General features: G+C 44.1%; 1 protein-coding gene across 2 annotated transcripts in view; it reads left to right on the top strand.

Annotated features, from left to right (window-relative positions):
- LOC137305647 (serine/threonine-protein phosphatase 6 regulatory subunit 3-like) overlaps positions 1-22,885 on the top strand; it is a 91,367-nt gene that overhangs the window by 27,485 nt on the left and 40,997 nt on the right. For both annotated transcript variants that reach the window (XM_067974536.1, XM_067974535.1), the window contains exons 3-9: positions 9,482-9,668; positions 11,000-11,137; positions 12,000-12,065; positions 15,777-15,889; positions 18,388-18,501; positions 21,444-21,609; positions 22,423-22,575. In XM_067974536.1, the coding sequence (XP_067830637.1) occupies positions 9,482-9,668; positions 11,000-11,137; positions 12,000-12,065; positions 15,777-15,889; positions 18,388-18,501; positions 21,444-21,609; positions 22,423-22,575 (937 nt within the window). The remainder of the gene's footprint in view (positions 1-9,481; positions 9,669-10,999; positions 11,138-11,999; positions 12,066-15,776; positions 15,890-18,387; positions 18,502-21,443; positions 21,610-22,422; positions 22,576-22,885) is intronic.

The raw sequence follows: 22,885 nt of genomic DNA, 5'->3' as shown, positions 1-22,885 counted from the left end.
TGAGATCATTGAGCAATTTTTTTTTCCCTCTCTAATTTTAATCCCCATTTCTCCTATAGTAACTGGTTGTTGCTAAGTATGATTTCACAACCACCAGGTGTACTCTTGTGCCTCATCGAAGTGCTTGCTCTTTCATGTGAGAGTCTGGACAGTGAGCGTTAGTAGGGTATTTGACCATAAGGGCATCACGGCCGAGCCCAATCCTGTCCCCACCCGCCATGGTACACTTGCAGTTTCAAGCAGGACATCACTGATTACTGATAGGAACATGGGAACAGGAGAAGGCCATTCAGCCCCTCGAGCCTGTTCCACCGTTCCATTAGATCTTGGCTGATCTGTATCTTAACTCCATCTACCCACCTTGGTTCCATAACCCTTAATACCCTTGCCGAACAAAAATCTATCAATCTCAGTTTTGACATTTTCGATTGATCGAGCATCAACAGCTTTTTGGAGGATAGAGTTCCAGATTTCCACTGTGAAGTGATCCTCACCAGCTGTCATTGTAAATGGTTCCCTCTCCTCGGGCACTATCCGCCGCCTCCCTTTCAAAACCACTCATCAACCTACCCCCCCCCCCCCACCCCAAACCCTTAAAAAATAAATCCACCCTTGACCCCTTTCCTCATTAACTACTGCCCCATCTCCAATCCTCCTTTTCTCTCGAGGTCTTTCGACGTGTTGTCACTTCCAGATCTGTGCTCACTGGGTTTCCATCCTCCCACAGCACCGACGCAGCCCGAACCACTACCACGGACAGCGTTCTCTGTGACTGTAACGATAGTGGATTATCCCCCTTGACCTCTGCAGCCTTCGACATGTTCAATCAGACCACCCCTCTTCCACTGTCTGTCCTTCGTTGTCCAGCCCAGTGGGACTGCTCTCACTTACCTCTCCCACTTTTATCTATCTGATCGTAGCCAGACCATCTCCAGCGATAGTTTCTCTCCCCATCCCTATTCCATTACCAGCGTAGTCCCCCAAGGATCTATTCTTGGCCCCCTCCTTTTCCTCATCTACGTGTTGCCTGTCAACATCATCTGCAGACGACATCAGCATACGTGTAGAAGGGGTCGCCTTCCACATGTATGCTGATGGAATCCAACTTTACCTCTCCACATGCATCTTGACCCTTTCACTGCCTCCAAGTTGTTAGACTGCTTGTCCAACAGTCAGTCTTGGATGAGCTACCATTTCCTCCAGCTAAACATTGGGAAGACCAAAGCCACCGACTTCGGCCCCCACCACAAACTCCGCACCATTGCCAACCATTCCATTCTTCTCCCCAGCCATGTCTCAGGCTGAAACAAACCATTTGCAGCCTCAGCTACTCAACCCCAAGCTGAGCTGCTAACCCCGTGTCCCCTCCATCACAAATGGCTGCCTACTTCCACCTCCATAATATGGGCAGCCCATCTTCTGCTGAAACCCTCATCCATGCCTTTATCACCTCCAAACTTGATATCTCCAATGTTCTCCTGGCCACCCTCTGTCATCTTCAGCTCATGCAAAACTCTGCTGCCCATATCCTATTGCCTATCACCACTGGCTGATTTCCCCCTCCCTGGGCCGGAGGCACTGTGGCTAACTTTGGAGCTCGGCTGTGATCAACTAACTCAACTCAGGCTGGTGTTCAAATCAATGACAATCCTGGTTTGTATGGCTCAGTATTAGACTGGACAGTATGTTTCTCTTTAGGGAGCTTCTGATTAATTAGTATTAATGAATCCACCTCATATTCTCTCTCCTTTTTCTCTCTCTCTCTCTCTCTCTCTCTCTCTCTCTTTTTCTCGCTCTCTCTCTCTCTCTCTCTCTCTCTCTCTTTTCTCTCTCTCTCTCTCTCTCTCTCTCTCTCTCTTTTTCTCTCTCTCTCTCTCTCTCTCTTTTTCTCTCTCTCTCTCTCTCTCTCTTTTTCTCTCTCTCTCTCTCTCTCTCTCTTTTTTTCTCTCTCTCTCTCTCTCTCTCTCTCTCTCTCTCTCTCCTCCCTGAGACAAATGATTATTTTTGTCACTGTGATGCAATGCATTATGAAATATGACTTTATTTCCCTTGGTTTCTATCTGCATAATGTTTCTAATCAAAGATATGTGATGCCTGTTGGAATATTTATTCAGTGAGTGGGCACGTTTAAATAGACTTGTAATCGTACCATTTGTGAATTATCGCGTACACCTGTTGGATAAATATCGTGTGCCCCAATTTATATTTTCTTGCCACTTTTCTTTATCTCCATCTTCGCAATCCCAAGTAGTGTTCTGCCCCCATGTCATAGTGAAAGAAGCCATTGGGGAGCATTAAAGAGTACCCGCACACTTTTTTCCCCCCCTCTGATTTTCTCTCCTGAAGGCACTGACTCATTTGTACAGTTCCATGGATGCGGGCAGCCATCACCTCACCTAAGGGCTGCCAGCACTGCATGGGCAAGTGTTGGGTTGCTGTTCAGTAGGAGGGGGTACCATAGCCAAGACTGACTCGGTCCCCACCTGCTAATGTAGAGCATATAGCCATCTCTCCCAGGAGTAGGACATCTCATTGTTCTTTGCTACAGGCTGAAACATTAAAAGTTGCAGGAGGGAATTTTTGTTAAAATCTCACAAAACCAAGATATTTGGTAAAGAAAGAACTTGTCTTTATGTAGCACCTTTTCTGTTTTTAAAACAACTCAAAAAGTGCTTTACAACCAGTGGATTGCTTTCTGAGGTGAAGTTACTTTTGTTGTCCAGGCAAATGCGACAGTCATTTTGAATGCAGCAAGCTGCTGCAAAAATGCATGGATGACCAGATAACCTGTTCTTGATGGTGTTTATTGAGGGAGGAGCATTGGCAGCACATCAGGAGAGCTCCCTGTTCCTCTGTAGTGCCTTTGGATCTTTTACCTAAGCAGGCAGATGTTGCCTTGGTTTGCCATCTCATCCAAAAAAAACGCATCAACAGCAACGCAGTACTCCTCCAGTACTACACTGAAGTGCCTGCCTAGTTACGTGCTCAAGTCAGCAATGACTCAGAGGCGAGAGTGCCACTAACTGAGCCAATTGATAGTGATCAGATAATGGTGCCTATTCATCAAATTTTTCTTTAAATACATAAACCATGAAATATTAAACTGTTGTCACGAGGGACTCATGGACTGTTTTGTCAGTAAGATTGAGACAATTCGTTCAGCTGCCTCTGCCGCATCCCTCCCTTGCCCTAGCCTTGAACTCGCATCTTTCTCTAGTTTCTCTCCTATCTCCCCTCATGCCTTCTCCAAGCTCATCTTGTCCATGAGACCCACCTCCTGCTCTCTCTATCCTATTTCTACTAAACTGCTGACCACGCAACTTCCCTTCCTGACGCCCATGCCAGCTGATATTATAAACGGTTCCCACTCCTCTGGTACTGTTTTCCCCCTCCCTTTCAAATCTGCTGTCGTCATCCCGCCTCCTCAAAAAACCTAGCCCGACCCTTCGGTCAACAACAACTTGCATTTATATAACTCCTTTATCATAGTAAAACGTCCCATGGTGCTTCACAGGCGTGTTATCAGACAAAATTTGATACTGAGCCACGTGAGATGTTAGGACAGGTGACCAAAAGCTTGGTCAAAGAGGTAGGTTCTAAGGTGTGACTTAAAGGAGAGAGGAGTTTAGGGAGGGAATTCCAGAGCTTAGGGCCTAGTCAGCTGAATGCTCGGCCGCCAATGGTGGGGCGATGAAAATCGGGAATGCACAAGAGGCCAGAATTAGAGGAGCTCAGAGATCTCGGAGGATTGTGGGGCTGGAGGAGGTTAGAGAGATAGCGAGGGGTGAAGCCATGGAAGGATTTGAACACAAGGATGAGAATTTTAAAATCAAGGCATTGCCGGACCAGGAGCCAATGTAGGTCAGCGAGCAAAGGTGTGATGGGTGAATGGGACTTGGTGCAAGTTAGGATACAGGCAGCAGATTTTTGGATGAGCTCAAGTTTGTGGGAGGCCGGCCAGGGGAGCATTGGAATAGTCAAGTCTGGAGGTAACCGAGGCACGGATGAGGGTCCTTCAAGAACTCCAACCATCTAGGCCTTAAGCTCTGGAATTTCCTTCCTAAAGCTCGTCACCTCTCTCTCCTCAATTAAGACGCTCCTTAAAACTTACCTCTTTGACCAAGCTTTTGGTCACCGGTCCTAATATCTCATCCTTTGGCTCGGTGTCAGATTTTGTCTGATTATGAGACTGTGAAATGTTTCAGGATGATTTTCTATGTTAAAGATGCTTTATCAACAGAGGTCTTGAGTCAGATCTCTAGCCTGTGCACTTGATCAAATAGTGTCTATCAGGAGGCAGGTTGGGGGAATATATTGCTCTCTCTTCCCAATTCTCCACAAAAAAAAATTATATTTACAAAAGTACACTACAAATATTTATATTTTATATCCTTCCTTCAGTTGCCGTCATGCAGCCTACCTCACATGCAGATTCAACTTCTCTCAGCTCAGTGTGCTGCTCTCTTCCATAAAGTGCTACTGATGGACTGAGCTGATCGGCCTCCGATGTTTTGTAAACTTCTTAATTATTTAGATGCCCAACCTCCCATATGGAAGCCTGGGATCGAGAGTGCAGTAGGATCATTTGAATAAATTAGATTGGGTCAGATCCAAGTGGGAGAGCCATAACAGCACCTTTCAAGCCACTGTTGGCCTGCCAGTCATACGAGTACCCCCTGGTATGCAGTCTACCGATAATTCAGTCAATTTTGCGCTTATACATTAAAAAAAATCAAATTCTCCGATAATTTGAACAGCGACTTTGAATTAAGACAAGTAGCTTGTCGATCGTGAGCATTTAAAGGAGAATGAAACCTAATGGCACAGTCATTCCTTGTATTGTATTACTCCTGCTTTATTTTTTTTTAAACTCTTCCATGCTCATCCTGGTGAGGGATATTAAAATTGGGAAATGGACAACTTTCCAATTCTAGTACCCAGTGTCAGCATCAAGCATTCTGAGATCAGGTATATCAGTTATACACAGAGTAAAGCTCCCCTCCCTCTGTCTGCCCCCAATAATCTGCTCCAGCCCCACCCCCATCCTTCGAGAATCCTCTATTAGACCAGTGTGGCATTTTTCCATTTCTCACAGCAGCCACCCTGCGACCTCTCTAAGTGAAATTGCCATTCGATGCCAAACTGTTCCCTTTAATGATGAACTGACCCCCTGGGGAAAAATTCCTTTCATTGCTTGTGGTCATCTTTCTTTGAATTTAATTGCTACGTTAATATTTTGTTAATCGGAAGATGAGAAGTGATTCTGGGTAAATATTATAGTTGGCCTGAGTATTTGTGTGCCCTCTATTGTATCCATTGTCGCCTAAAATGATCAATCCTGCTCGTTTGCACTTTTTGCAGAAAGGGATAGAATTGCAGATTATGACCCCCAAAACACCAGTTTAAAAAATACTAAATCCCAGGCAATAAAAACTGAATTTACTTATTGAAACATCATAAACCACTGGAACCTAATTATAAATGGACAGAATTACAGAATATGATCCCAAAACACTAGTAAAAATCCTGCAATAAAAATTAAATTTTAGTTATTCGGTCATGCCAAAACAGTAATTCTGATGGTAATTGAAGATATCACTCCTAAATTTACAACATTTAATTCTCTTTGCCCTTGCCCCCCTGCAGTAGATTTTGATTTAAGTGTAAACCAAAGAAAGTTATAAAATAACATCAGAATGACGCTTCTGAAGTTGATTTTTATGAAATTTAGAATTTTGTGTGTCAGTTGTTAGCAATCTTGAATCTGGGTCAGAAGATTGTGGGTTTGTGCCGCATACCAAGGTTTCAGCTCATAATCTAGACCGATAGTCCAGTGCTGTACTGAGGGAGTGCGGCATGGTTAGAGATGCCATCCATTAAATGAAGCATTAAACCTGAGGTTCTGTTTGCCTGTTGCTGTAAATCAGGCAGACATTATGCATCTCTCGGTTCAATTATCAGAGCTGGGAGTTCCTGTGGTGTCCTGGCCAACATTCCTCCCTCAACTAACACTACCAAAAAAAAATACAAACTGGTTCATTTTGTGGCTTTTTTTTGGGTATTACTGACACAGAATAGTTACCATGTTTACCTAAAAAAAAAAAGTCACTACAAAAGTAATTAATTGTGTGAAGCACCTTGAAGCATTTTAATATGATGAGCTGTTGTATAAGTTTAAAATATATCATAATTTATGCAATAAAAAGAGAAAAAAATAGAGAATATGTCTGATTATAAGAAATAGCCTTTTAAATAAATATATTGTGAATAGCTTGGGCCCAAGCACTGATCCCCGTGGTACCCCACTAGTCACCGCCTGCCACCCCTGAGACTGTGACCCCTCATTCTAGACCCCTCAGCCAGCGGAAACATTCTCCCTGCATCCAGTCTGTCTAGCCCTGTCAGAATTTTATGTTTCAATGAGATTCTTCTAAACTCGAGTTGACCCAATCTCTCCTCATACGACAGTATGAATTGGAGCCCAACCTACACAATGTGCTTTCGTTCAGGGCCTTGCATTCCATCTGTAGGCACACAGTGTCATATTTCAACACGAGAGAAAAACTGTCCCAAAGACCACAACTCCTCGTCATTTTGACATCTTTACAACCAATGGATTACTTTTGAAGTGCAATCACTATTGTTATGTAAGAGGATCTGGCAGCCAATTTGAGCACAGCAACATCCCACAAGTAGCGGTGAGCTGTATGATCAGATAATCTATTGGTTGAAGGATGAGTGTTATCCAGGTCAGTGAGTTAGCTCCCTACTGTTCAAGTAGTGCCATGGGATCTTTTACATCCACCTGAGCAGGTAAACAGTGCCTTGGGTTTAATGTCTTATTTGAAAGTTAATGCTTCCAATAATGCAGCGCTTCCTCAGTTCTGCACTGAAGTGTTGGCCTAGAAGTGCTGGAGTGAGGCTTGAACCCGTGACCTTGTGACTCAGAAGTCAAAGTGCTACCAAGCGAGCCAAGCGGAATGCCGCATTAATAGCATTTTTCGTTGGTTTTGAAAGCAACAGTTTTCAAACACCTGAAACCGTCAACATATCCTGATACTAAAAGTGTGATGTAGGTAGGAACTCCAATAAGGTTGAGTTCATAATATTAACTGTACTGTGTGTGGAGGCTTCAAGTGGAGGACAAGCCCTTGCCCGGTGGAAGAAGTAGAATGAGAGGATCGAGAGAAAGTTGTCTTACGTACCTTGCATTTAGAAGCTATTGGCACAGACCTTGGAGTTGGTCACTTCCTTCCTAGTCACGTGCTTCCTGTAACTGGGAAGAGTGCAGGAAATTGGGCAGAAAATGGAGAAGTTTTATACCCTCCAAAACACACCGTATAAATGTATTCCAGACTGAAAAATTCTGCTGCTGATCTGAAGCCCAGGCCCCGCTCGTATTCCACAAATTCAGAGTCCGTTGGAACTGTGGCAGCATTGCACAATATTGTTAGTCATGCAGTGTTTCAATGAACCATTTCCCAATAATTGACACTCCATTGACCTGTTGCGTCACAGCAATGAAGTGTGGCACTCGGTTTAAACGGGCTATATTTTTTAATGGAGTAGGTCCATTTATTCCCAAGCGGCTCACATGTCACAAAAAGCTCAGGCGGTTGTGAAATATTTGTTAGCTGTTACTGATACCTGCATCTGCCTGATGTAAATATGAGTATCTGGGCAACGGCATCATGGCAGATATTGATTACTGCAAGAATAGAGAAACAAACCAGCCTCTGCATTCTGATACAGTGCTTTGACTGAGGAAAGGAAAAGTTCATGTTTGTTTTCTACCCTTCACCTTTTTGAAGGTGCCTACGACTGGCTTCCCCCAAGTGGTCAGTCGTCATGTGTGACTTATGATCTGGATTGCACTGCCCGAAAGGGTGGTGGAAGCAGATTCAGTAGTAACTTTCAAAAGGGAATTGGCCATATACTTGAAAAGGAAAAATTTGCATGGCAATGGGAAAAGAGCGGGGAGTGGGACTAATTGGATAGCTCTTTCAAAGAACCGGCGTGATGGGCCGAATGGCTGCCTCCTGTGCTGTATGATTCTGCGGGTCTGCGCACACGCTGTCTGCAGGCTGTATGACTATGTGGGAGATCAAAGCTGAGTCCAGTAATGGTTTGACTGGCGTCTGCACGACTGGATATCCTGGCAGGGATCCCATGGATTGTGACCGGTGGGGAGGGGGGAGAGCCACAGGCTGAATTTACCCCCCCCCCCCCCCTGTTTTTCCTTTCTCCCATTCCTCTCCACACCAGGGTCTTGCTGACCCAACTGCTTCCCTGTCTGAAGCTAGAAAACTCAGCATCGAGCAGCAATCGAACCCTGGGCTTTCCAGTTCTGCAGGGGGTGAAACTTTTACCCAAAAAACCATGAGGGAACTAGTGGGAGGAAATTTAGCTCCTGAATTCAGAGTTCGGTGTAACCTGATTTGTCGCGAAAAAAATGGGCTGCTTTATTTTTGCAACCTCTTCAAATCAAAATTGGTAAGAAAGTACTTGTTTCAACCCAGTTGTAGTCTTGCATTGGTGCAATAGTGGTTATAGCTGGGGTTAAAGCGGGTCACTGGAACAGTGTAGCAGAAGCTTCGCGCTACACCTGACCTATGTTAAATCTAACCTCCGAGTGCTTCATGAAGTAGGAGATCAAGTTTACTCTGCATTTAATCTGTGTTGCGCTTGGCCTGGGAGTGCTTGATAGAGCAGTGCAAAGGTGGCTTTATGTTGCATGTAATATCATGTGCTATGTAGAAGTGCTTGATGACCAAACAGTGCACTGTAAATAAAGTGGGGAAGTGTTCCATTGCCATTCCACGAGCATAAAATTAACCTAAAATTTCAACTTAACAATGACTTTGAAAAAAGAAAACACACACACACACACACACACACACACACACACGACCTTGCAATGCTGGAGAGATGGAAGATATCCGCTCTCCCACACTAGTATCTTGATTGCATTGAGTGTTCTTAGTATTATTGTATCTTAGTGCAGAGCATGTATGATATCCACAGAGAGAATGATAAGATCCTTTGTAAAGTTTCACAGTTACCAGAACAATTAGTGGAGTTGCCAGGCTTATCTATCACATTGGTACCAATGTGCTCTGCGGGGAGGGATGTTACACTTAAGCCAATGCACTTCAATTTTGTATAATACCCTTGTGTGATGATTTACTTTCTTAAATTATTACCATCTCTACCGCTACTGGTTACAGACTTGCATTCACCAGGATTTCACCCTAGTATTATGTTGCTTAAAATGTTTTCTCCAGACACAATCCTTGTTTGGAAGCATGAGGCATATAATTGTACTGCTGGGTGTTTTCAGTATGAGAATTTCTCACACACCCGCCATTGCACTGTACTGAAATCCTAGTAACCATAATGAATTAGTTTCCCTGAAAATGCCACTTTATAATGCAGTAATGTCACTGGCAATATTTAACCTACTTAAATTATCTTGTTCCAGGTACCCCAATATATCCTGTGAGGTCCTGACGGCCGACGTGACACAGGTTAACGATGCACTGGGAGAGGACGAGTCGCTGTTGAGCCGCCTCTATGCCTTCTTGCAAAACGACAATGTACTTAACCCTTTGTTGGCAAGCTTCTTCAGTAAAGTAATGGGCATCCTCATCAACAGGAAGAGTGAGCAGGTACGTCACTGGATTATTTTTTTTTAATGAGCTCAATGTTCCACTGTTTGGGGTGCTGGGACCCGCAGGGTTGGAAGATGGTCGTCTTGTGTCCAGCTCAACAACAACTAATTGCGTTCATATAGCGCCTTTGATGTAGTAGAACGTCCCACAGCACTTTACAGGAGCGTAATCAGACAAAAATTGACACCGAGCCGAAGAAGGAGACAATAGGACAGGTGACCAAAAGCTTGGTCAGAGGTAGGTTTCAAGCAGCATCAGTGGTGGGAGCGAAGGAAGTCGGAGGTGCACAAGAGGCCAGAGTTGGAGGAATGCAGAGTTCTTGGAGGATTGAAGGGCTGGAGGAGGTTACAGATAGAGGGAGGGGCGCAGCCATGGAGGGATTTGTAAACGAGGATGAGAATTTTAAAATTGAGGTGTTGATGGACTAGGTACTAATGTAGGTCAGCGAGCACAGGAGTGATGAGTGAATGGGTCTTAGTGCGAATTAGGATATGGGCAGCAGAATTTTGGATGAGCTCAAGTTTATGGAGGGTGGAAGATGGGAGGCCAGCCAGGAGAGCATTGGAATAGTCGATCGGTGGAAAGAACAGTTGTCCTGTATAATTTGGAGCCATTTAAAGAGTGTTATACAGATTGTGTTTCTGTAAGAAAGAAAAATTCTGGGGGGGGGGGGGAAGAAGCAGACAGCCTTTCACCACTGAGCTCCATTTCACAATGAGGAAATGTAAGTCTCTTCTGTCTGCTGACTGCAAAGTTCCTGTGTGAAATGTGTTTAGTTACTATCCAGTTCTTGGTGGGCATGGGACCATAAAACCAAACTGCTCCTAATTTGTCCCTAAATTGATAGTCTCACTCTGGCCATGGGACGACAGATGTAAGAAATTAATAAATGTTACACCTCCATAATAGAGATGCTTATCTGAGGTTGAGGCAGAGACAGAAACATCTACTTCTGCAATACCTGACCCAAAAGTATTTGATGCGGATATTGAGTGCCTCAAACGGAATGTGCTCCATTCCACCAACACTAATCTTGATGAGCACAATTATCAAAAAAGGGAGATGCATCCCTGTCGTTACTAATATTTGATTAAGTATTGACTACAAAAAAATGTTAAACCCCAGTTGCTATATAAGAAAAGATCCAAATTTGATCAAAACACAAATTGGATAAGGTGGTGGGGGAATAGAAGTGGGGCCCTACTTGTAACAAATGCCTTGCAGGAAGGGTGAAGAAACTTTGTTAATGTCCTAACTAAAATGATAACGCACTTTCTAGGCTGTATTTAAGTACCATTTCCCGCTCCTTCTGCTTTTTTTTTTGGCAGATAGTGGATTTTCTACGAAAGAAGGATGATTTTGTAGGCTTGTTGTTGAAACACATAGGAACCTCGGCCATTATGGACCTTCTACTGCGACTTCTCACGTGCGTGGAGCAGCCCCAACTCAGGCAGGACGTGTTAAATGTAAGTTGCATTGTTTGTTTCACTGATATTTTTGCTTTATGCTGCCTTCAGCTCTTGAGATGCTCTACACTGCTTTCAGCACCCAGCTGCTCATGCAGTACTTCTCCTGAATCAATGCAGAGATGTGGAAACTGTACCTCTGCCCATTGTTACATTTTGCCTCGTGTGTCACAAAAGTAGACAATATGTGTAGAGTCTCTGATTATCGTGAATGGGGAGTGGAATTCACCCAGCAGGTACTAGCCTCTGGATTGGTAGGTATCCTTCTTTGTTACTGGAATGCGATATAATTTTAAAATATTGTAGCGAAAAAAGCAATGAAGTGAATGTGGACTGAGACACCTGTAAGTATGAAGGTAACTTCCTAAGGGAGAGACTGAAATACTATAGATTTCTCTCCAAGGAAGAGACTGAGGCACCACACATTTTATAACATTTAGTATTCTATCACAATTTAGATGAATGCGTTTCCTGATTAAGTAGTCTAATTAACAAATAAACTAGAATTATTAAGTACAGACTGGCCTAGGTTTACTCACCCTTTCTCTTTCGTGAGAGATGATCTGGAATGCACTACATGAAAGGGCGGTGGAAGCAGATTCAGTAGTAACTAACAAAGAGGAATTGGATAAATACTTGAAGGGGAAAACATTTGCAGGGCTATGGGGAAAGAGCTGGGGAGTGGGACTAATTGGATAGCTTTTTCAAAGAGCTGGCACAAGCATGATGGGCCAAATGGCCTGCTTCTCTGCTATAGGATTCTACGATCAGGAGCTGCCGATGTGGAGATTGTGTGAGGTGAATTCAATTTTTGCCCTATTCCAAGAGCTGTTAGCCTCTAACCACTTCTATGTTCCAACAGTGGCTGAACGAGGAGAAAATCATTCAGAGACTCATCGAGATGATCCACCGTTCCAAAGATGAGGATGTAAGTGCAAACAAGCATGCCATAAAAGCCAGGAAATGGAGAATAAGCTGACCAGCCAATTCCTTCAATTGATGACCTAACTCATGTTGACTTTCTGCTAAATTACACAGAAGCATTTTACTGCTAAGCCCATTATGTCATCAATATTTTGAAGAGAATGTCGTATTTTCTGGAACACACTGCGTTTTAGAAATGATGTTGGTTTCCTGTCTGACTGGGAATTGACCATCTAGCATAAGGTGCAGTTTGTCTCGTAAGATTGGCATTCACCTGAGTTTCAAGATGGCCGTGAATGGTTCATTTTGCGGGAAGTTCTATTTTTAAAGGAGCTGCTTAATCTCTGACTATAGCTACCCTTCCCCACCCATTTGTTTTTTAAATCCAAGGATTATCCAATCAGAACAATAAAGGGTAAAAATATTACCAACAATTCCCAAATTCATACAAAGCAGCCAATTCTGGTGATGCCAGCATGAAATCTCGTATAAAGATGCACGGTTCACAGATGCTGAAGTCTTTTTATCCAAAGGAATCTATAAAAAGCTTATCTGTCACATTTTCTAGTAGCAGGTCTGGGTTTTTTTTCTTCAGCAGCATTAAGAATCCTTAAAAAAAAAAATGTAGTGATCCTGTATAATGAAAAGTTTCTGCAGAATTTGCTACCGCTCTGCAGGTTCTCAGCTTTCAAATCAAAACACCTCGATTACTCCGTTCATAGAGACAGCAAGAAGGATCCACGTTTGATTCCTGGTCTGATCTGAGTTAGCCATTCTCTGTTGGGGGATGACTTTTCACATGAAAAATGTGTGGATGTCAAATCAGGATAGGGTCTGACTTCGCTGTGATCCTCTCCGACATTGAATAACCTGACACACGCTGTCTAGGCTTACTGATAAATTGCCATTTGATTTGAGGTACAGCAGGAATTGAATGTCTTCAGGTGAGATGGGGACAAAGAGAGACCTGTCTTTCTTTGGAGTGGTGAATAGCTTTGTACCGAGTTTTAAATTGTGACCAGCGTAAAGTGTCATGTTTCCTTTTTTCCAACCACTGTCCTTTGCTCCTCTACTGAAGACATGACTTGTGCCTGGATATAGTTCTACAAACACTGGTAGGCCTCCAGTATCTCACCTAAGAGGCAATTCTTCAATCTGAGCCCAGAGATTGACTGTCACCAGCTTATTTGACTTGGGAGCAGGGGGATCACAGGATGTGGATAGCAATCAGTAACAGGAAATCTGGCTGTTTTCTTCCCTTGCACAGCAAGCAGGATACCGAGCGTACTGCAACGCCCTTCCCCAGGTGCAACCGGCAACTCAGCATGAATGAGTAATCGAACCTGGGAACTTCTGGTCTGTGTGGCTTAAAGCTACACCAAGCAGTGCTGTTCCACTAGGCTATTTGGGGGAGCCTTATTGCAACATCCCATACAAAGATGCAATAATTGTCTTTCATTGAGAATATTGAACTTGCCACTTAAGAACCACCTTTTTCAGATACCCGAAAGTATCTTGAGGCCGTGATGGCAGATATGCAATAGATTAATGATATTGTGGGATAAGGGTGTCCAACCTGTGGTACTAGGGCCACATAAGGTCCTTGAGGCCCTGATTCTGTCCTGCACACACTGTATTTTGTACCTGCTGGTTTGTCCTATCTGGAAAGAGCAGTTGTTAGTGCTTATACCTCATTGATGTGTAAATTCTTAATCAGAACACCAAGATCTGTGAGTGTCGGTAACTTGAGGTATGTGCAGATTAACGGGAAAAGGAATTTCAACTCCAAGGCTCTATCTTTTGCACGATGTGGCCTAGAAAGACAAGTTTGGGCATCCCTGCATTGGCACACAAGTCACTCTTGAGCTGTCTCTATGGCTTCCTGTAGGAATCACTGGATATTGATCAAGAAACCCTGACTGACTTATTTCCTCTCTTCTCCCACCCCCCAGCCCCAAGGCACCAAAACCAAATGTATCTCTCCACTGTCGGCTTTAGCTTAGTGGGAGCACTCTTTCCTCTCAGTCAGAAGAGAAAGTGGGTTCAAGCCCCACTCCAGAGACCTGAGTACATAACCCAGGCTGACACTTCGGTGCAGTACTGAGGGAGGTCCCGTCTTTTGGATGAGACATTAAAGCGAAGCCCCATCTGCCCTCTCCGGTGGATGTAAAAAAAAATCCCATGGCACTTTTCAAAGACGAGCAGCAGAGTTCTCCCCAGTGTCCTGGACAACATTTATCCCTCAACCAACATCACTGAACCGTATGATCTCGTCGTTATCTCATTGCTGCTTGTGGGATCTTGCTGTGCACTAATTGGCTACTGTGCTTCCTACATTACAACAGTGACTACACTCCAAAAGTACTTAGTTGGCTGTAAAACGCTTTGGGACATCCTGAGGTCATGAAAGACGCTATATAAATGCAAGTCTGCATTCAACTAACTCATCACAGACCAGGAATCAAGTATTGAACTGGATTTTATTGATCAGGAGACTTGTTTATTGTAAAATCCAGTGCATAAAGCAAACTTTCACACAGGTTTTAGTGACCTGCGAATGTGTCGGTGCATTATTCGTCTGTCTGGAATGATCTTTTCCTGCATGGTAACTGGCCTATTCGTGTCTTTCTGTAATAGAGTTTGGGAGAGGGGATATTTCACTTACATCTACTAAACGTCACAGGCAGATATACCACAGTGCTCTGCAGATTTGCCACTGGTCCTAGCAATCTCTGCCTGTCGCTCAGAGTTTCAGGTCAAATAAGTCCAATGAGGGGAAAAACTTCTTCACGGTACTGTCTGGATAAAATTGGGCATGGGGAGTGATCGTGGCTCCTTTGTTCTGAGGCCAGAGGCCTGATATCTGAAAATCAAAGGGCTAATCTGGAGGCGTCATCTTGGCAGCAGTGTATCTCGAATCTGTATTCTGAAATTCACCCTTTTTATTTTGGAAAAATGACTTCATGATCTGATAATTCTAAATGGTGCCTCCTGATTTGTTTTAATTATTTTCCTTCGTGTCGTAGTTTCACAGTGTTAAAGTTAACAATCGTGCTAATTTAGTACTACATCCACTTTGAACCGTGGGAAAATGCCCAGCAGTACAATGACAGATTTTGTCCAGAACTTGGACTGTGTCTGAAGAGAGCATTTTGAGTTATGTAACGCAAGGGTCTTGTACTCACTGGAGGAGCCCCCTTCAACCATGCCCAGACAGTGTGTTTTGCTTGGTAGCACTCTTGCCTCTGAGTCAGAAGGTCACGAGTTCAAGCCCCACTACAGGCTTGAGCACATAATCTGGGCTGACACTTCAGTACAGTGCTGAAGGAATGCTGCATTGTCAGAGGTGCCATCTGTTCGATGAGATGTTAAATAGAGCCCCCAAGGCCCCAGTTGCCTACTTAGATGAATGTTAAAAGATCCCATTACATTATTGGAGGAAGAGCAGGAAGTTCTCCCATTGTCCTGGCCCACATTTCTCCCTCACTCACCAGACCAAAAAAAAACATATAGCTGGTCATTCATCTCTGTTCGTGAGACCTTGCTGTGCACAAATTAGTGACTGCACTTCAAAGGTATTCCATTGGTTGTGAAGCGCTTTGGGATGTCCTGAGGGCTTTTGGGCAATATATAAACGCAATCTTGGTAACAATACTGTATAATGCCCTGAGTTTGAAGGTCTTAATAGTGTTTTTTTCCCCTTCCCTCACCTCAGCAACACTCTAATGCCTCTCAGTCTCTGTGTGACATTATCCGGCTAAGCCGAGAACAAATGATTCAGATTCAGGACAGTCCCGAACCAGACCAGCTGCTGGCCACGCTCGAGAAGTAAGTTCAGTGATTGATTTATTTTAATTTGTGGATGAGGTATTTAATTTTCTCCCCTATTTCCTCCTCTGCAGGTTATAGTGCATGTCACTATACCCTGCCCACGTAGGCCAAGATGGACAAGTGACCTGCTTTCGGGCCTTTGTCGGTGCGGTGGAATAATTTATATTGAGAGAATAGAGACCAACCCGAAGCAGTTCATTGCCTTTTTAAGTTATTATGTATTTTTTGTGGGGGTATTGTCTGTCCTGTACCATTTGGGGAAATCACCAGTGCTTATTATTCCACCCCTTCCAAATTTGTTGATTCACGCTGAGGTACAGTTTCATTAGTGCCTGCAGCTCCTCCACTACCTAGCCAAGTGCCCATTCTTCATCTGTGATCCTTGGCAGTAAGTGTCCGCACTGTGCAATGAAGATTCAGCCTGAGAAGATCCCTGCTCTGAGTGGCTCAGTGCCACATCTGGTGGCACATTTAATGACCGAGCCATCGAGGTATCTTTCTTCCCGTTGCCTCGCTTGGTATGTATGCGTCATTCGCTACTTACAGCCGAGAGGGTGACCTGCTCACAGGCGTCAATATTGCACTGGCACCAGCTTCTCCTTTGCCTCCGGTTTCCCCTTATCCCCCCGTGGGCTATGTGTCTGACCTCCACCTGCCCTACAGCATGATACTAGGGCCTAGACCACTCTGTTGGAGAATATTAGTCAGTGGCAGGCAGTGACTAGTGGGGTACCGTAGGGATCAGTGCTTGGGCCCCGGCTATTCACAATATATATCAATGATTTGGATGAGGGAACTAAATGTAACATTTCCAAGTTTGCAGACGACACAAAGCTGGGGTGGAATGTGAGCTGTGAGGAGGATGCAAAGAGGCTCCAATGTGATTTAGACAAGTTGGGTGAGTGGGCAAGAACATGGCAGATGCAATATAACGTGGATAAATGTGAGGTTATCCACTTTGGTTGTAAAAACAGAAAGACAGATTATTATCTGAATGGTGATAGATTGGGAAAAGGGGAGGTGCAACGAGACCTGGGTGTCCTTGTACACCAGTCTCTGAAAGCGAGCATTCAGGTGCAGCAAGCAGTTAGGAAGGCGAATGGTATGTTGGCCTTCATTGCAAGAAGATTTGACTACAGGAGCAGGGGTGTCTTACTGCAGTTATACAGGGCCTTGGTGAGACCACATCTGGAGTATTGTGTGCAGTTTTGGTCTCCTTATCAGAGGAAGGATGTCCTTGCCATGGAGGGAGTTCAACGAAGGTTTACCGGACTGATTCCTGGGATGGCAGGACTGACGTATGAGGAGAGATTGGGTCGACTAGGCCTATATTCACTCGAGTTTAGAAGAAGAAGAGGTGATTTCATCGAAACATAAAATTCTAACAGGACTAGACAGACTAGATGCAGTGAGGATGTTCCCAGTGGCTGGGGAGTCCAGAACCAGGGGTCACAGTCTCAGGATACGGGGTATGCCATTTAGAACCGAGATGAGAAATTTCTTCACTCAGAGGGTGGTGAACCTGTGGAATTCTCTACAAGGCAGTGGAGGCCAAGTCATTAGATGTATTCAAGAAGGAGATAGATATATTTCTTAATGTTAAAGGGATCAAGGGATATGGGGAAAAAGCAGGAACAGGGTACTGAGTTAGACGATCAGCCATGATCATTTTGAATGGCGGATCAGGGCCGAATGGCCTACTCTTGCTCCTATTTTCTTTGTTTCTATTAGCACATACCTATGCTCCACCACACCATGGCTCAGCATACAGGTCCATTGAGAATGAATTTTAGAATACATTGCATCACAGCCTTGAGCCATTTGTAGCCCAAAAATGTTGCCGAATGTCAACTGGATTGCATACAGTGACAACCTTCACCAGCATTTTTAATTGTGTGCCAGTAGCTGTAGGATGTAGGTGAAACCGGTGATTTAGGAGTGATGGTATGTGAGGAAATTGTTCAAATTGAGAGGTCAAGATCTTGCTCTTTTGGACTTGTTTCCGCTGCTCCATGTCCTTGTAGTTATTCTGCTCTTGTTGACTGTTTATCTCTCTGTGTTCTCTCCGCCATTGGTGTGCTGCTCTTGTACTAAAGAATTGTGGATTCACACCACGCGCGAGTTGCTGACTTTAACTGCATCGCACAGGTCCTGATGTGATATCGTATCTTTTCAAGAAAACCTGCTTGAGCACTTGAGCAAGTCACTGTCACGAGAATTGGCTGTTTGGGCCCATGTATTTATTAATATAACTGGTTCTGCCTGCCTATCTATTCCACGGAGCAATCAGTTCGCAGGAGGTGTAGTTCCCATGAGTTGACTTGGTTGAAACACACCCAGGCAAGTCACAGTGGGACTGGAACCTACCGCCTATCGATTGAGTACATGTGCCACAGATTTGGATCAGACTTTTTCAGGATACAGTACAGCTGGTTTGCAGCTAACGATTGTGATCATTGTCTGATCACAATCTCTGTTTGATCCACTTCTCCCAGACAGGAAACCATCGAGCAGCTTCTTAGTAACATGTTTGAGGGCGAGAAGGATGAATCGGTGATCGTTAACGGGATCCAGGTACTGCTGACGCTGTTGGAAACACGCAGACCCCGGTAAGTCTGTTTTTAAAAAAAAATCTGGAACATTCTCCCCCTGTTGGGGGTCAATTGAAAATTTCAAAACCGAGATTGATAGATTTTTGTTAGGCAAGGGTATTAAGGGTTACAGAACCAAGGTAAGTAGATGTAGTTAAGATACAGATCAGCCATAATCTAATTGAATGGTGGAACAGGCTTGAGGGGCTGAATGGCCTACTTCTATTCCTATGTTCCTACGGCTTCCTAAAAACAGAAGGCACGGCAAGTGACTTACTGTTACTCTGAAACCAGCATTTTCACTGACTCCAGGATTTTTAATGCAGCACTTGGGCAGCAAACTGCACTACACACAGTAAGTATAGGAATGTGTAGGATGTCGCAGCATGCTGAATCACTTTGCCTAAAGACATACTTAAGCACAAAGTCATAGGATTTGACCACAGAGGGTTGTCAGTTTGTTTTGTTTATATTTTTATGCATATAGATCATTATGCAATCAGGAGGAAGAGCCCTGGCTGATTTATCCCCTCCCTAGCCTGGGGAGGAGGATGGAAGCAGTTTACACCAATTGTATTATCTCAACTGATGCAACAGGTACCGTTGGCTAACTCAGCAGAGACCATAAATCAAACCTTGGACCAGCTGGTCTGTGTGGCTCTGGATTACAGAGTGATGCCTTTGGGGAGTTATCTGGCTTGATTTGCAATGTATTGAAAGGCTTTGCTTCTTATCGTGATACTTGCATTCATAGAGCTCGTTCTTCACACTGAAACATCTCAAAGCACTTCACTTCAGTGAATTACTTCTCAATGTGAAGTGACTGTTATGTTGACAGGCAAAACATCCGCTTTTCCAATAGTACCATGGGATCGTCAACGTCCACCAGAAATGGCCTCCTTGAATTTTGTTTAGCATCTCATCCAAGGAATTGCACCTCCTTCATTGCTGCACTAGAGTATCAGCTTAGGTTATGTACTCAAACCTCTGGCATGTGGCTTGAACCCACAATCTTCTGACCCAGAGGTGAGAGTGCTAGTAACTGAGCCAAGTTGACAAGACAGTTTATCTATCTTGAGTATTGCTGATGAGGAAGGTAACCACCAGTTAGCGAGCTTTTGAAATTTCCCGTACTCTGGCAATTTACTTGGCGCATCACAACCACCTTGGAGGTATCCTCGTTAAAGGGAAGGGAATCCAGCACCCAAGTTTAGATGGCCTCACTCATCTTACTGTAAAAGTTTGATTGACTCATCAAAGTACCAGTGCAAGCTGTTGCAGGGTGGCAGGATGTGCGTTTGATTCCCTCAAGTGCTGGGCCTTTCAGCCTCATTGCAAATCAAGCCAGATAGCTCACAAAGGCATCACTGTAATCCAGAGTCATCCAGACCAGCTGGTCCTGGATTTGATTTATGGTCTCACCTGAGTAAACCAATATTACCTGTTGCATCAATTCTCTGCCACATTGCTACTGTAGGGAGATTGGGTACTTCCCCACAGGAAATCAGAGGGAGAGTTGTTCCCAGCTTATGCTAGTGCACCTCTAGGAGCCCATTTCATAATGCAGCAGAGGTGGGGGAGCTGGGAGAAGTTTGGCTGCAGGAGATGTGAGGCCCAGGTAGTCTGGATTGGGGAGGAGGGCAACTTAACTTGGAAAAAATAAACAACATAAAACATCAATAGAGAAAGTGCCTTCAATTATTTCAATCAGGGATGAGCGTCTTCAGTTGCGTGGAGAGGCTGGGGTTATTCTCCTTAGAGCAGAGAAGGTTAAGGGGAGATTTACTAGAGGTGCTCAAGATCATAAAGAGTTTTGATAGAGTAAATAAGGAGAAACTGTTTCCAGTGGCAGAAGGGTCGGTAACCAGAGGACACAGATTTAAGGTAATTGGCAAAAGAACCAGAGCCGACATGAGAATTTTTTTACACAGCAAGTTGTTATGCTCTGGAATGCACTGCCTGAAAGGGTGGTGGAAGCAGGTTCACTAATAACTTTCAAAAGGGATTTGGATAAATACTTGGAAAGGGAAAAATTTGCAGGGCTATGAGGAAAGGTCAGGGGAATGGGACTAACTGGATAGCTCTTTCAAAGAGCAGGCACGGGCACGATGGGCCGAATGGCGACCATCTGTGCTATATCATTCTGTGAATTACTGCTTGAAAATCAATGTTCTCTTTTTATGAGGAAAGCCCAAATTATGTTTTGAATCTTTTCTAGCACACCATGGAAAATGATTTGCCCCACTGGTGCAGGAGGCAGGGACTTAAGACAGACTCTGTAGGTTTGGATGCTCCTACAGGCTCTCTGATCCAGCACAGGCCTTTTTGAACGCAGCAGCTTGCTCTTCTGTTGATCCAGGCTCAATTCTCTTTCAAATCTCCTTCTGTTCCAAAAAATAAAGCCGACTCCGGACCTGAGACCGGTGGAGGGCTTGACCTGAACTATCCCTGTGGCCTCTCTGAACGAGGTTACAGTCTGTGGCAGTTGTCCAAAATCTGCACACCCTGCACTTTTTTGTGCTGTATCCACCTGAAACATAATTGACACCCGAGGTTGCCATCTTTTGCCCAGTTCAAAACCAGGTGTGGGTGGGACTTTTTTTTAAAAAAAGTGTATGTGTACAATGGGTCCACTTACACACCATGAACTTGAAGTTGCCTGCATTTCTGTGATGCAGCTATTGAAAACTAACTGTTGGTACCTGGTTTTTGATCAAAATTCCAACCCTCGTAATGAACGTTTGCTTCAAAACTGGGCGAGTTCTCTCCTAAATTGACATTGTGTTCAAACAGGTTTCACCTCTGTCCTTTAACAGTTGTCTGAAAGGAAAGTTCCATCTTGTCAAGATTTCATTTGCCTCCTCCGTTCTTGATTACTTCACCAATTCTGCTCAGCAAGTTATCACAGCCAATGACTGCGCTAATCACTGGGCTCTCTCTGTTGCATGTTTTTTGTGCAGGTCTGATCTGGGTGGTATGGGTGGGCTTTTCTGTAACCTTGATGGCCAGCTGGATCTGTGCCCTCCTGGGATGGACCATGCCTGTAGTCAGGTCAGCACAGGAACCCTCCTTGCCATCAAATTGAGACTGCGGGATTTCCACCAGCTCCTCCTTGACCCACCAAAGGTAAGTCTGAAATGAACTTGATTTTATTATTATTATTTTCTTAGGTTTTTCCAGAGCTTTGGAACTTGTCAGAGATTTTACGGTGTGACTGATGTTGCTGCTTAAAGAAAAATTAAAGGACGGCTCGTGTGGAGCATTTGCACCAGCATGGGCCATATGGGCAGTTTCTGTGCTGTACATTCTATGTAAAAATAAAATACATGCTATCCATTGGAAATAAAAGCAGAAAATGTTGGAGATGCACAGCACTTGAAAGAGAAAATACAAGTTAACATTTCAGACGGTACTCTTCATCAGCTCTATTGATATTCCTGGAAGTGTGTAACAGAGTGGGATCTAACTGAGGGTTTCGGATGGCCTTTACCAAAAATAACGGATATCTGAGAGTGAGTTACAGGCTGGGAACTAATTGAGGGGTTCAGATGGTTTACATATAGAAGCAACAGGGATCCAGGAGTGCGTTACAGGTTGGAATCTAATCGAGTGGTTAGAATGGTTAATATATAGAATAATAGATACCCGGGATTGAGGGAAAGGCTGGAATTTAATTGAGTTCAGGTGCTTTATAAATAGAACAGAGGATACCCTGGAGTGACTGTAAGGCTGGTGTCAACCATTAATAATCTGTAGTTTAAATGTTCTGTTTTTGGTCAGATCTCGTAGTACAGTGGCTGTGGTGTGATTGTGTTCCAATGAGAGGGATACATTGACAAGTATCTCCTAATTACTGCCAGCTCATCAAGAAATGACCGTGGGTTGAAAGCAATGTACATTTTATCTTATCCCTATTTTTTTTCTGTTCTCTCTCTGCAGAAGAGTAAAATGGTGACTACCTGGGGGACCCTGGACCCGCCACTGGGGAACACTCGGGTTCATGTCGTCAAACTCGTCACTAGTGTCTTGCAGGTGAACAATAGCAATGTGAATCAGGAGCTGATGGAGTTAAACACACTGGACATTCTTCTGGTGAGTATGAGGTGGGGTGTCCCATGCCTATCACTCGGGAGTGAAGCAATGTGTAAAATTAATCCCTGTCGCTTCTAATGCACGCAGTGTGCACTGCGCAGGTTTCTGTGTGATACCATATCTCTGCACTGAGGAAATCTGATTCCACACCTGATTGCTGCTGTGTCTGATTATATAAATCTGTTTGTGCACCAGCAACCACATGGTGCACTGTAACGGCATAATGTAGCTCCTCTAACAGCCTGGTGGATAAACGTATCGGCCAGTGTAGCACAAAGCCACACACAGCTCAAGGTTCCAAGTTGATTCC

This window comes from Heptranchias perlo, chromosome 40 (assembly GCF_035084215.1).
Source record: "Heptranchias perlo isolate sHepPer1 chromosome 40, sHepPer1.hap1, whole genome shotgun sequence".
Lineage (NCBI taxonomy): Eukaryota > Metazoa > Chordata > Chondrichthyes > Hexanchiformes > Hexanchidae > Heptranchias > Heptranchias perlo.
This window is presented reverse-complemented; position numbering and strand designations above follow the sequence as displayed.